The 14863-nt window shown below is 30.6% G+C and overlaps 2 protein-coding genes across 4 annotated transcripts; one reads left to right on the top strand and one right to left on the bottom strand.

Moving 5' to 3' along the window:
• Positions 1-369: 369 nt before the first annotated feature.
• On the bottom strand, positions 370-1229 carry LOC119686186. Of its 2 annotated transcripts, none has more exons than XM_038100687.1 (3): positions 619-1229; positions 479-565; positions 370-409 (listed from the first exon to the last, which is right to left on the bottom strand). In XM_038100687.1, exon 1 carries the CDS (start codon positions 1148-1150, stop codon positions 680-682), a length of 471 nt encoding a protein of 156 aa, XP_037956615.1. In that variant the 5' UTR covers positions 1151-1229; the 3' UTR covers positions 370-409; positions 479-565; positions 619-679. The 2 variants fall into 2 exon arrangements, with proteins under 2 accessions (XP_037956615.1, XP_037956616.1); XM_038100688.1 differs by having other exon boundaries at positions 624-1229.
• A 5424-nt stretch (positions 1230-6653) lies between these two features.
• Positions 6654-7513, top strand: LOC119686185. Of its 2 annotated transcripts, none has more exons than XM_038100686.1 (3): positions 6654-7259; positions 7318-7404; positions 7474-7513. In XM_038100686.1, the coding sequence occupies exon 1, from the start codon at positions 6733-6735 to the stop codon at positions 7201-7203; it is 471 nt and encodes a 156-aa protein (XP_037956614.1). In that variant the 5' UTR covers positions 6654-6732; the 3' UTR covers positions 7204-7259; positions 7318-7404; positions 7474-7513. The 2 variants fall into 2 exon arrangements, with proteins under 2 accessions (XP_037956614.1, XP_037956613.1); XM_038100685.1 differs by having other exon boundaries at positions 6654-7264.
• The last annotated feature ends 7350 nt before the right edge of the window (positions 7514-14863 follow it).

Below are 14863 nucleotides of genomic sequence, written 5' to 3'. Positions count from 1 at the left end.
ACAAATTCTCCTCCTCTTCCAATTCTACATGCCATGTCAGATAAGTAATGAGTCCCTACATATGATATATAACGTTATTTGAAATTTATCTCGAGAATTATACAAATCAACATTATAAATATTTACCATCATGCTCCGATCTTCTATTGGTATATAATTTCTAAGAAAACTTAGAAATCTTAAGCTTGATATAATAAGTAATCGTATTTCTATTAGGAATAGAATTCATTAAGTAATTTTCAGTCCAATAACAACTTCTGCCACGAAAGAGTTGTAGGCACATATAATACACTTCAGGATATGATATTTACATCGGAACCACAAATAATTAACATCACTCCTTAAATTCTCCTTCTATTCCTAATTTACACCTCATGTCATAGATGGAATACATCCTCCACAAAATAGTCTGTACGTTATACAATATATTTTAAATTATATCTTTAAAATTATACGAATAAAAATTATGAATAATTACCACAATGCCTTCGATTTTATAATAAAATGAAGTTTAGAGAAAATAGTCATCAACAATAGGTCGATAGATTTCCTATTTGGTAATAATCTTCAAAAAAATATATATAAGATTATTAAAATTAAGAACTTAACATTTCATACTTAACCAGTTTTGACCATTATTATGGAGGATCATGAGGTGAATAGCACATGATATGCATGTTTAGGATTTTTTCTTCCAGAAGGGTACCGGTTTTTTCCTAGGTCTTCCTCTTTTACGAGGAGCTGCTTTTATCTTATCCTTCGGCTTCTTCAAATTCACTTTCTTCTGAATGTTTACCGATTCTGAGTCCGAACTGGATGCATCATCCAAAGAAGCTTGACCTGTATTATCACTTAACACCGAATACACACTGATCCTTTCCTTTAAATCAACTTCGTTAGAACTAGGTGAAAGTGAGGGTGAAGGTGAAGGTGCAGCGATTGGTACATTTTTCTTTTTCAGTTCCTGATGCCAGATCTTCAAGCTTTTTTGATGAGCATCGCGATAGTTTCTAATTTCCCTCTTTAACTCGCGTACTAGCTCATTTTCTTCGTTAAATCGCCTTCTGATTTCCTTTTTAAAATCCTTCAACATATAACGCACAGACATTTCACTACTGGCTGCGTACTTTAAGTTTTTAGAACGCGTCATCTTCACAAATTTATAATACACAAAAATTTTGGAAATCAATATTAATTTTTTTTTTCCTTTAATTTTGAGGTTGACTGTAACTCAAATTATTTTTAAATGCCAAACAAGATATATTAATTTTAGTTGAAACCAAATATCGCCTACTTTATGAAATACTTTGAAAATAAATAAAATTTCGTATAAGTACGCTCAACCCTTATACCATGTTTTCTTTAATAACTTTTCTGTAGTTAGTTTGGGTTTATAAATGTAATCGAAGAAAATGATCCAACTAGAAAGTTTGATACGCTACCCGTCAGTGCAAAATGAGCTTGAGGATCTGGGCCTCTTTGGTGGAAGCATGAGCAACGATATGAAGGCATTGATTCGTTATCCGCCGGTGCGAAATGAATTTGAGGACCTCCGCATCTTTAGTAGAAGGACCAAATGAACAACGATGTGGTTACTGCCAACTTGTGACAGCAAGTCCCTAGTTGGACTGGCTGCAGTAGCTACTGGGTGCGGTATCTGTTATGATCAACTCAGTTGGTCATCTGTTATGACCAACTGAGTTAGTAAGTAAGTTCATAGATGGTTCTTATTTATAGACATTTATATTATTAAGGTGGGTGTCTCAACGTAATTGAAATGACAAACCAATTTTTTTAGTTGTGGGATATCCGAACTAATGATCGCGTAGAGAAAGAAATCATCCTATTTTCCAACAAAGATCCTGTTGTGATTCAACTACTTTCACACACAATACGGCTCCGATCCAAGGGTCGGGTTTTAGTAGGAATACTTACAGATTTATTATCATCGTTTTGAGTACAATATAGCATTTAATAAAATATTGGCGTATTTTTGCTTGCCAGTAGTTACAATATGTTCTGGTATTTCGTCACACGTCTTGAAAAAATTTTTGATGAAATTAATGTTATAATCTTCTACAATTAAACTAAGTAACATGTTAATTTTATTTGACTGTCAATTTGAATATCGTTAACTTTCTAGTGTTTTTCAATTAGTAGATAATAAAGTATTGATTAGTAAAGTAAAGAGACATTTTTGATTAAATAAGCAGACCACAATATTAACTATCTATGTATATAAAGATATGTCTTTCTTTTGGTACGATTGACTCAAGCATAGACCTCAGTTGTGTCAGCATTGGCTTTAAAGATAGTGTTCTATGCAACCAGCACTAAGGAGATTCTGATATTGGGGCCAAAGACTATTGTATCAACTCCTTCTTCAGTTTTGGAAGTCATCAGTGTACCACGTGTTCACTTTAGGCTTCAAACCAGATTTTCCTTTTTATACGATTGAAAAACAGGACTTTAAGTATTCTGATGAAGTGAATTCAATGGAAATATGTAAGATGTTTTACTTCACAGTTCTTACGATTGCAAAAAAGGACTTTAAATTATCTGATGAATTGAATTCAATGGAAACATGTAAGATGTGTTTCTTCACGGTTCATACGATTGAAAAACAGGACTTTAAATATTCTGATGAAGTGAATTCAATGGATATATGTAAGATGTGTTTCTTCATAGTTCAAACGATTAGAAAAAAGGACTTTAAATTGTCTGATGAAGTGAATTCAATGGAGATATGTAAGATGTGTTTCTTCACAGTTAAAGTCACTTAAACCAAAAGCCACTCGATACCTTTTATATTGAACTAATAATACATTGGATAAGTCTATCAAATTTTTAACTTCCTATCTTGTTTGAAACGGAAAAATTAATGGAAGTTGGTATGTTTTCAATAACTGTTTTTAAATGTTTAGATTATAAAACACAGAGTTGTAGTTGCAGTAGTCTTGCTTAACAAATAGTTACTATTTTAGTATTTGTTTTTGTCATAATTTATTGTTTTTTAATTTTTAATTTTTATTTACTTATTTTTATTATTGAATTATAAATCATTATAATTCCATGACAAGTTTGCCATACTTTCCTACCCGACAACTAAATCATCGTATACAATGCGACATATGCACTCCAGGCACATTCCTCGTGTTTTATTGCGATTTTGTCAGTTAACTTCTGTTAATTGTGGCCTAGGCCTACAGTTTCGAACATGTTATGAGTATCTCGTTTCCAAGTTATCTCGCAACTCACTTTTGTGCAACTGCAACATGTTTCCGTAATCGTGTCTGTCGGTTTATTGCCAGTAATTAATTTAGACTAGCTTCCATAAAAGATTGAACGCCTCATGACCGGTATTACATGAGTATATGAGTAAGCGTTTGTTGGATTGTAAAAACTTGGAAGCGGTTACCGGTACCAGTTTTTAGTCCATTTTTGCGATAATTTAATTGCGTAAAAATTATTTCAGTAATTCATGGCCAAGGTGAATGTTTTCCGCGAGTATGTGTTATATCTCTCAAAGCTAATATATCTCACACATCTGTCCCAACTGTCCTATCTGTCGCAACTGTCATTTTTGGCATATCTGAGGTATTTGAGGTATTTGAGGTATCTGTTACTTCAGTTATTTTGTTTTGTCAGATTTATTTGTTTTTGTTTTTTTAATCGTCGTCGCTGTCGCTCTAATATTGATTTGTATTTATTTAAGCCACCGTGTAAAGGTTTTATGTCATATAATTTGCTTTGGCTTGAGATATAATTGCGTCAATTAAAGCTAAAATATTTTTTTCTCTGTTAAGTTTTTAAACATTTTAATCAATTTGTTTGGCGAGAGTGTTTAACAGTTTGAGAAACGATAAAACAGTTTTGCTTTTGTCGAATGCCGTGTCGAGTATGTCGTCGTGTTGTGCTTGATCTTGAGTGCTGCTTAACCCACTTTCCATGTTGGTCTGTGGGTCTTAAAAATGCTTTATGTTTCCATTGTGATTTTCCTTTTCAAACAATTTCTCCACTGAGGCCAATGCTAATGCTCACAGCGAGGAAAAGTAATTGGAACAGAAAAGATTTTTATGATTCTGTATTATTTTTTTTTTGTTTTAGTAAATTGCAATAAAATTACTAAAGTAACGTTGAAAACTTCGCAGAAATCCCATGCAATAATGTAACGAGTTTAATTAAGTCATTTTTAGTGGTAAAAACGTATCTATCGAAAGGTTCTCTGATATTTTCCCATACAAAACAAACAGTGCTTCGATGTTTTATGTGCAATTAAAGAGAATTGCGGGCATGTTTTCCTTTCACTTGAAATCGACTTCCTTCCATTGAAAGTATTTAATTAATTTACTTAATTAAGTTATTATTAATCTGATAATTATATAAATAAAATAAATAGATAATTTCTATTTCATCGTTTATAATAATTACGCAGCTTTTTACTGTAAAACAAAATCAGAAAGAAATTTTTCTCCTATATGGAAAGTTAATTTATGAATACAATCAAGTGAATAACAATTTTAATTATTTAATTGGATTTATTGATTATCGATATATAAAAAAATGTATTGATTGCCATTAAACTTGCACTGCCTGACCCAGTTTTGATAACTGTTAATGAGCTCGTTGGCAAGTCATTCAATTTGTTGTTTTGAATTGTCGCTGCAAATCGCTTTAAAACCCGGCCGGCGTCAGGCTGACTGCGGATAATAAAAAATGAATTTATAAAATAATTTAAAATAAAAAATATCTTTTCACTTAATATGCAAATTAACTTGAGATAAATATGAAAACGTTTAACATTGAGTGAGGTTAGTATTATAAATTACTTAAATTGATATTCTATTCTATTATTGAAAATATTGTGTTATGACTATATCCATATAGTCATAGTGTCTTTTACCGGTTATTCTTCTCTTACTTGTTTTATGGAACAATTTAGATTTTAATGATTTCATGATTTTGGTTTCATATTTTTATTAGGCAGTCCGAAGTCCTATACTCCACAACAGTAAGTAAGTCTAAACAGCTGTAATAATCTTAAGTAGCTAACAGCAATTAATTTTAATAATTTTAATTTTAACGTAATAATCTTAAGTAGCTAATAGCAATTAATTTTATTATTTAATAATAAGAACCTCTGAATGGTTCTTAACTCGAGAGGTTGGATTTAACAATGTTGTCTCAACAAAAAATCGAACAATCAATTGGTAACGAGAATGTTATAGCAAAACATTGCAAAAAAGCTCTCCCTCTCTCTCTTGTAATTACCACTTTAACCACCCAATCAACCATGGATTCCATTTGACCATATACACGTATCAGTATAAACGCTCTCATTGGATTTCCAAGCAATTTCGTCGATATAATCAAAGCTATACGCTTGGATATAGTTTCCTTTGCTATTCTTTGGGTTGAACATTCAGTTAGAAATTGCAACTCCTCATAGAATAATAAAAATGAATACTCAATTCTATCCACTTAACTTTGGACTTTAACCACACCTACCATTATACTCCCATTACAAGTGCCTGCCTCTTTTATAAGAACAGTAGAAGCTGTTAGCCCTGGCCCTCGTGAGTCCAATCACTACCATTTTTACTCCAAACAGTGTTGGGTGGTTCCAGATAATGGATTTTTAACGTCTCTGATGACAGGCATGCCTTACCATGATAATATTCTAAGCCGATTCTAGCGGGGGTAACATAAGAGACAGATTGATGTTTATAAGTTCAGATAATATATATGGTTGCAGCACAAATTGTTGTATATAGTTTTTCTGTTTTCTCATATTCAATTCTTGGCATTGTAATTTAGTTTAATAGGTACTTGAATTATATAATATAGAAATCAGAACATTCGATGCACTTTCCACTCCCCAGATATGGTTTTAGTGGGTTCAACTCTCACACTTTGGCTTTTGATATCTCAAAAACAAAATTTTGATGTATTCTAAGGGGATTGTATATTTTCAATCTGAATATATGTTATTTAAGATTGGAGACATAACAGTGAAATCGATGAAAATTTTGAACGTTGTACAGGATATCAAAGAAAATTTTATTAAGTGTTAAAAAAATAAAAATGTGTAAGTCAACATAAATATCTTTTTATGCTTAAGTATAAAAAGATTCTGAATTTATTAGTTTGTCAAGACTTAAGTATAGTACAATCCTTATCCAAAAGAAGGAATTAAATGGGGACTATTGAAAATAATACTGATTTGATAAGTTTTTAGGAATATTATACTCTTTTACTAAAGGAGCAAAGCATTACATACCTGTAATGGGCATATTTCTTAAAAAAATGTTGAACCACAAAACATGCATAAGTTCTTCTATTTATTATATTTTTATACCTAATACTATCTAACGACAAATGAGTTATGCATACTTGATCATTTTTGTATCTAACACATACCAAAGTGGCAGTTATTTGTTTGGAATTTTGTTCATAATATTTTCAAAATATTTCATAAAGTAGGCGATATTTAGTTATGCATACTTGATCATTTTTGTATATAACACATACCAAAGTGCCAGTTATTTGTTTGGAATTTTGTTCATAATATTTTCAAAATATTTCATAAAGTAGGCGATATTTAGTTTCAACTAAAATTAATATATCTTGTTTGGCATTTAAAAATAATTTGAGTTACAGTCAACTTCAAAATTAAGAGAAAAAAAATTAAATTTGATTTCCAAAATTTTGGTGTGTAATAAATTTGCAAAGATGACACGTTCTCAAAATTTAAATGATGCGGTCAATAGTGAAACGTCTGTGCGTTATATGTTGAAGGACTTCAAAGATGAGGTTAAAAGAAGATTAAAGAAAAACAATAACCTTGTACGCAAGTTCAAAAGGGCAATTAAAAACTATCGCGATGCTCATCAAAAAAGCTTGAAGATCTGGCATCAGGAACTGAAAAAGAAAAATGTACCAATCGCTGCACCTTCACCTACACCCTCACCTTCACCTAGTTCTAACGAAGTTGATTTTAAGGAAAGGATCAGTGTGTGTTCGGTGTTAAGTGATAATACAGGTCAAGATTCTTTGGATGATTCATCCAGTTCGGACTCAGAATCGGTAAACATTCAGAAGGAAGTGAATTGGAAGAAGCCGAAGGATAAGATGAAAGCAGCTCCTCGTAAAAGAGGAAGACCTAGGAAAAAATCGGTACCCTTCTGGAAGAAAAAATCCTAAACATGTATATCATGTGCTATTCACCTCATGATCCTCCATAATAATGGTCAAAACTGGTTAAGTATGAAATGTTAAGTTCTTAATTTTAATAATCTTCTATCTATTTTTTTGAAGATTATTACTAAATAGGAAATCTATCGACCTATTGTTGATGACTATTTTCTATAAACTTCATTTTATTATTAAATCGAAGGCATTGTGGTAATTATTCATAATTTTTATTTGTATAATTTTCAAGATATAATTTAAAATATATTGTATAACGTACAGACTATTTTGTGGAGGATGTATTCCATCTATGACATGAGGTGTAAATTAGGAATAGAAGGAGAATTTAGGGAGTGATGTTAATTATTTGTGATTCCGATGTAAATATCATATCCTGAAGTGTATTATATGTGCCTACAACTCTTTCGTGGCAGAAGTTGTTATTGGACTGAAAATTACTTAATGAATTCTATTCCTAATAGAAATACGATTACTTATTATATCAAGCTTAAGATTTCTAAGTTTTCTTAGAAATTATATACCCATAGAAGATCGGAGCATGATGGTAATTATTTATAATGTTGATTTGTATAATTCTTGAGATAAATTTCAAATAACGTTATGTAGGTATCATATGTAGGGAATCATTTCTTCTCTGAAATGGCATGTAGAATTGGAAGAGGAGGAGAATTTGTGAGGTAATGATAACTATTCATGGTTCCGATATAAGGAGTATAACCGCAACTAGGTATTATATAAGCCTAGGAGTTCCAAGTGGGAAAATAAATTTCAATTGGATGGGAAAGAATATAATATATTATATTCCTAGTTAAAACCGCTAATAGAACCGCTATGTAAGTTATATATTAATTAATTTCTTTTTAATTGCTTATTCTAAGAAAGCTAATGTAATTTAAAATTAAAGGTGTCTAATAACGCAAGTTGACTGGATAACTGATGCCATGACGACGAAGAAAAGCGGCCGTTATCTTTGCACATAGTTAGGGAACCCAGGAGGGTTCTTACGCAATTGTACTTGCGTCTAATTTTTGTTTGTTAAAAACATTCATTTTTTCTTATTAAACCAAAATTTTTGTTATATTTTTATTTAAACATTAACTTTTATAAAGACATTTCTAAATTAATTGTATTTGTACAAAAGTGAGACATTTATTATTAAAATAAATGTTTAATTTATTTATTTTTGTAAAACATAAAAATTTTAATTTCTTGATTTAAAGTTCCACAAACTTTTAGGATAAGGGAGTATCATTCAAAACTAATATTCTGTGTATTAACTGGGTAATTTCTTGTGTTTTTAATATTAAACAAGCTAAATCATCTACATTAAATTAAAAAAAAACACATATATTATAGTAAAAAAGTCACAAGATGGCGATGAACAGATATTTCTTCTTTTTTGTTTGATGAAATCGAGTTAGGGTCTGAAGCACAGTTATAGCACGTTTACACTAGCTTCGTTAGACCAGTTAACTTTCTTAAGACTTAGTAATTCAAGCAATCTTAAGTAAGTTAACTGGTGTAACGAAGCCAGTGGAAACATACTATTACTCAATAGTGTCTCGAACTTAAGAAACGCAAGTGTAGTATAATTAAAAGCAAGGAAGCCATGTTAACTTTTTGGAGAGAAGAATTCAAGTCAATTATATAAGGATGTGGTTTACGATTATGTTTGTAAAATAGGAAACATACGATAGAGAAGATATAAGCACACCTATAAATATCAATAAAATGATTTTTGAACAAAAGTAATGGGATTATTGCAGTGCAATAATCCACAAAACTACCCAATGTTTAGAATTTAAAAATATATATAAAGTACACGTTTTCATGTGTTTTAGAGTACACGTGAGTATGCATTACGATGTATATCAAGATGTACACAAAGGTTTATATAAATATATATATATTCAGATGTTTTATATACATATTCATATGATCATATCACACATATGTTTAAATAATAATGTATTTAAGGATGTATATAAAGATGAATATGAAGATGTATATAAAATGTCATTTTTTTCCACTTCATTTTTCTTTTGTAGGGGAGTATGTGGAAATTGAGACCACTTGAATTTTATCTATAGCTGCAAAAAAGAACTTATATTCGATTTCACCCTACTTTACCTCCCCTTCTTTGTCACAAAGATATATATAAAGACGTATATGAAGATGCTTTTAAGCTTTTTATAGCATCCATTACCTCTTCATATTTCGGATCTTTAATTTCTGGATCAACGTAGTATATATCTTCTTGGTTCACTTCATTGTTATTCTGCTTTGTATTTAGAAGGCTTTTAAAGTGGTGCTTCCATGTGTTTATCATGTCTTTCTTATAATTTACAATTTCTCCTAGAGCGTTTTTACACATATTTGTTCGAGGATGGTAGTCTTTTTTGGTATTATTCACTTGTTTATAAAATGCCCTTACTCTGTTGTTGCCAGCATCTTTTTCTATATCTTCTATTTTCTTTTTGATAGCTTCTCTTTTGTATATGTTTTCTTTCAGTTTTTCATTTCTCCTTTGTAGGAGAGTATGTGAAAACTGAGACCATCAGATTTGTAGAGCAATTGATTCGCCCTTCTTCACTTCTCCCTCTTTGTGCAAAATTTAAGAATGTGATCTGGAATGTTTGATGTTGATATTCTTCAAGAACTTGACTTGTTCTATTTTGCAACAATTCTTGATTTTCGAAAATACATCTTCCTTTAAGTAATCACATTCAAAAAGTAACCTTAACTTCCTCTACGCAATGCGTGCTGTATTCACTCACTTTTATTTCTAACGATTTTCAATCTTCAGTCACCCGAAGTGCTTTACAGTCGCCACTGTCTCTCCAGTGATTGCATGTTCGCATGTGATTTGTTTATTAATTTTTGCTTACTAAACGCTGGGCTTGCATTTTTAAAAATTCATATTCAAGTTAACATTTATGTAAGCAATTCAGATTTAAATAAGCAAACAAACCTTTTTGCATTCAGAAATGTGTTTTTGTGTATCTAAGCATTGTCAGGCATTCTTCATGCATGCGATTTCATTCATTATTCCAGTGGCTCAATCTCAATCTCAATCGGCTTCTAAGCGCTTTTAAATGAGGCACTTCCGCTGACAGATACTTGGAGAAACGTGCGTCCTCACGTCTTTCAATTATTATTTTCGAGCGAATTTCTGAATTGTTTTTTACGCTTTTATGATTTATGTTTTACATTAAAAACAATATTCACTTGATTTCTTATAATTTTATTTTTGTTTTTTATTTTTTATGACTAACTTTATTGGTTTGGTGTACTCAAGTTCTTATCTAACGCTGACTTGGCGTTGTGCATACTTAAAGAGTTTGTACTGCAAGCAAGACCATTAGAATTTTATATAGCATTTATTATATCTCTGAAGTATATGCAGATATGAGCTTAAGCAGTTATAGGTAAGTATTGGTTATGTATTTAAAAATTATTATTTATGTCTATTAGTTATTATTTTTATTCTTAATTTATGCGTTATTAAACTATAATTATAATTTCATACATATATGATAAAATAATATATTAGGTTGTTCGGATAGTGATTTCGTTTCTTCCCGACAGAGGATGTAATTGTATTTACTTTTTTGCCAGCAAAGACCAAAAATTTTATGAGCGTGGAATTATGCTACTATCAGAAAGATGACAAAAAGTGTTGGACCAGAACGGCCAATATATAATTTAATAAAGTATTCGTTTATTATACGAAAACTGTCTTTCATTTCCACAAAAAAAAAAAAACAAAACTACTTTCCGAACAACCTAATTCATATAAAAACTTTATTTTCCAAACTAAAAGGTTAAAAATATCTACATATACATTTTCTTAGCTATACAACCCAAAAATATAATCCAAATCAAAGTCAAGCACCACATTTGGTACTGTTTCAAATTTTTTATATCTTAAGTCTAAAAATTGTATAGGAATAACTAAGTCCAGTAATATCTCTAAATCCCACTGAGCACTGGTATATCCAGGAGTAATATAATCTCCTGATTATAATACAAACTGTAATACAAACTATACTGTTGCTTAATTTTATTTTAATTAATTTAGTTAACAGCAAAAACATAGCCAAACAAAATACTTTCTGATATATCATCCTCTTTGCGACCATCCTAACTATACTATTGCCACTGAAGATAGATATTTGCTAATACCCAAAACAGTTGTATGGTTAATCCAAAAATTTAGTAAATTATTTTTATTTTAAAATAATAATTATTTAAGATAACATATTTAATTTAAAACTACATTGTATGAAAACGGCTTTACCCGAAAAAATATGAAACTTTACAAATGGCGGCAAGTCTAAGATTACTGACAAGGTTGTGAGCCTAGGATTGTAGACGAGAGAGTACTAGACATTTATTGACAATCTTTTTAGTGAGATTTATGTTTCATATATTATTAGTAGATATTATATAGACAAACTATCGTATTTTAGGTGTGATTAGGACATCAGTTCGATTTTGCCTGGAAGATGATGGTATATTTAATCTTTATATTTTATGCTCTATTTTAGGTCAGAATGAGGAAGCTGAGGTAGAAGTTTCTATCCTCTGAGGTAGTAGTTTCTCTGTGATGACAACTTCTTAATGACAGATATTTTGGTTTTAATTTGAATTTCATTTCATTTGGTTACTTAATATTATAAGTAACTTATTACTTATTATCAGTTACTTAGTTCTGCCAAAAGCGATAATTTGAACCTCTACTATCAGCAGTTAATGTGATTGATCAAAAAATAGTGTCAATTAACGTAGATACGTTTTAAGACTTTGCTCGATATCAAGCCTCCAATTGTTTGAGCAACTATTTGCTTTTTTGCTATTCGTAAATTTATGTCTATAATTTTTCTACCACCTTATTATGTTGAGGCTAGTTGAGTTAGTGCACCTGAGCACTTTTACTCTCTATTAACTGCAAGGTTTCTTCAAAACCCCTCTTTGCGCCTTGACTAGATTATTGTTTATCACTTCTACAGACTAAGCAATAATTGACCTCAGATCTGCATACCTCCCCGAGGAGCCTGTAACCATTCTGAGATTTGATAACGCGGTGTTGGTAAGTCTGTCAGATTTCGTAAATAATTTCAGGGCTCTATCTTTTATGTATTTTTTGATGGGATCAATTTTGATGTACCTCCTGTTGCTGTTGTTTTTATTGTGTGTAATATATCTCTGTTTCTATATTTATATATAACTTTATTTCTCTCTGTCTCTCCTGGTTGGTTGCTATGACAGTAGATATGACTTATAACTTTCAGTATAACTTTCCATTGACCGCAGTCAACCTTTTATCGCCGTTTTTCCATCACAAAAATATTTAATAATAAATAATGCAATAATATTTAGAATAGAAAGATACTGACACAATCTAATTCATCGAATTTTAAAAAACAAATTTAGATAATTTAATAAGTCTTATGTTTTTACCGACGAACTGTCTGATAAGCTGTCAAAACATTACTTCTTAAAAAATCTATGTCTTTGGATGCTAAAACTGGGCATTCACAGAAAAAATCTTTAACAGATGTTTTTCTCTCTCTCTCTCTTTCGCTCTCTCCCTCTCTCTTTTAGTGCAGAATTAAATATATATAATAAAGTTCTTAGTTGTTGTGAAACCACTTTAAATGATGATGCTCACAGATCTAGCTGAATACGAATACATTTTAAATGGCAATGAAGATGCGATGGAAAATCATTACTTTCATTGCTGCTCTCATTACAAAAGGTCTATTGCTTTCATTGGTTTTTTTTTTTGCTGCCATAACTATTGTTTTTTTCTATGTGTTGACCTGATCTATATAATTAATCACCTAATCTATAGGTGCTGTTGAAGTATATATGAGCCACTCTTCATTATGACTAATAGTTTTTGCCCAGCCTATTATCTAAATCGTTGTTAGTATTTTTTAAAAAATTTGTCAAAAAACAAATTATCTTTTTTCAGAACATTACTATATTAACTATGTTCTTAATTAAGATTCACTAATCTCACTACTTAGACATATTCAGGAAACGTAACTTTATATTTCGCTGAGTTTTATTTTTCAATAAAAGCAACTAAAATAGATTTCAAAATTTTTCATAATAGAATTGGAAATGTTTTTGTCTACATTTTGAGGCTTTGTGTTGCATGTCAAATGCATTTTGCATATGCAGAAAAGCGCAGTAAAAATTCTCACGCCACTTAATAAAAAGCGGCAACATAATTTAAACTTTGGCATTTGGCAACAATGGAACAAGTTTCCCGACCGCGGCCGCTCCGTTCCGTACATGAAATAAAAATTTGTTTCACTCACTGCCGAGTTGCGGAAAAATACATCATGTTGGGTACCAGCCAGAGCTACCAGGCGGAGATACCGGCAGAGGTACTGGCATTGTTTAATTTCAGAAAAAAAAATGTTTTTGTTTTTGTTTTTGCTTTTGCATTTATGTAAATACAAAATGTAAATGTAAATATGTAATGCCAAAAAAATTTTTTTAAAATTTTTAAAATTTTTTTATTCTAAAATTTCAAATTGATGTTGCATTTGCTTGTCGTGGTCGTAGATGTCGTTGCCATTGTCGTTGTCGCTGTCGTTGCAATAGTCTATTCTGCCGCCGATATCAGACGATAGTAATATTTAAATTGCAACTACATAGATTAAATTTGCATAGATTTTACTGGAGACACATTGCTTTACCAATGCTATAAAGAAGGTAAGGTTTCATTTTATGTAAGTATTATGTGTTTATTTTTCTTAGAATTTTTCCATCAACTATTAAAAGTAATCAAAATTATAGGCGTTGAGGTTGCACCTTCATTGTGCGTATGCCGTACGTGTTGTCAATTGTGCCCACAATTCCTGTCATTAAAATTATTAGAAACGTTAATCTTAAATCATCTGAAGAGAGAACCCGGAGGTGACACTACAAATGTTCACACCTTTCAATTATTAACTTTTTATGGAAAAAAATACATATATGGATAACATAAATATAACTATGGAAGAAAAAATATATATTTTTTAGAAATCAATTCAGGAAAATATGAATTTTAATCGTTGCGTAAATTATGACTGATGTTACAATACAGTGAAAGCAAGATATAGGAGAGGAGGCCCTATGCTGCACTAAGAGAGATGGCCGGCAGTAAGTAAGTGAGATGACATAGGAGACATAGGACATAGGAGATGCTTTTTCCCCAACGTAGAGTTCAGAAAGGATTGGATAAGGGTATGCAAGTTGTTTAGTATATATAAAATAAAAGAATTTCGAATATTAAGAACCACATAGAAGAAGTGCATAGACTTCGCTATTGAATGAGAATTAAATAAGATAATATATGCTAAGATCAAAAGTCAGGTCTTATAATAACATCTCTAAAATAGGCAACAAAATATTTGTGAATTATCTATATATATTATATATAGAAATGGTATTTAGTTCAGATACTATAACCATTTAATTGCATATAACGACTATACCTATATACCATCGATTTCCGGCTGTGAAGAAAATGTCCATTAAGCAGATAAAGCTTTTTACAAAAGATTTTATCAATAAATTGGAAAATCTGAATCATCCAGTTTATATATATAGATGTAAGGTATGAATTATTTAAGCACATCAAATTAAC

Source organism: Teleopsis dalmanni, chromosome 2 (assembly GCF_002237135.1).
Source record: "Teleopsis dalmanni isolate 2A chromosome 2, ASM223713v2, whole genome shotgun sequence".
In the NCBI taxonomy this organism is placed as follows: domain Eukaryota; kingdom Metazoa; phylum Arthropoda; class Insecta; order Diptera; family Diopsidae; genus Teleopsis; species Teleopsis dalmanni.
The sequence above is the reverse complement of the archived record's forward strand: the minus strand, read 5'-3'. Positions and strand labels throughout refer to the sequence as shown.

Coding starts and splice junctions, on each gene's coding strand:
- LOC119686186 (XM_038100687.1), bottom strand. CDS start 1,150: ATGACGCGTTCTAAAAACTTAAAGTACGCAGCCAGTAGTGAAATGTCT.
- LOC119686185 (XM_038100686.1), top strand. CDS start 6,733: ATGACACGTTCTCAAAATTTAAATGATGCGGTCAATAGTGAAACGTCT.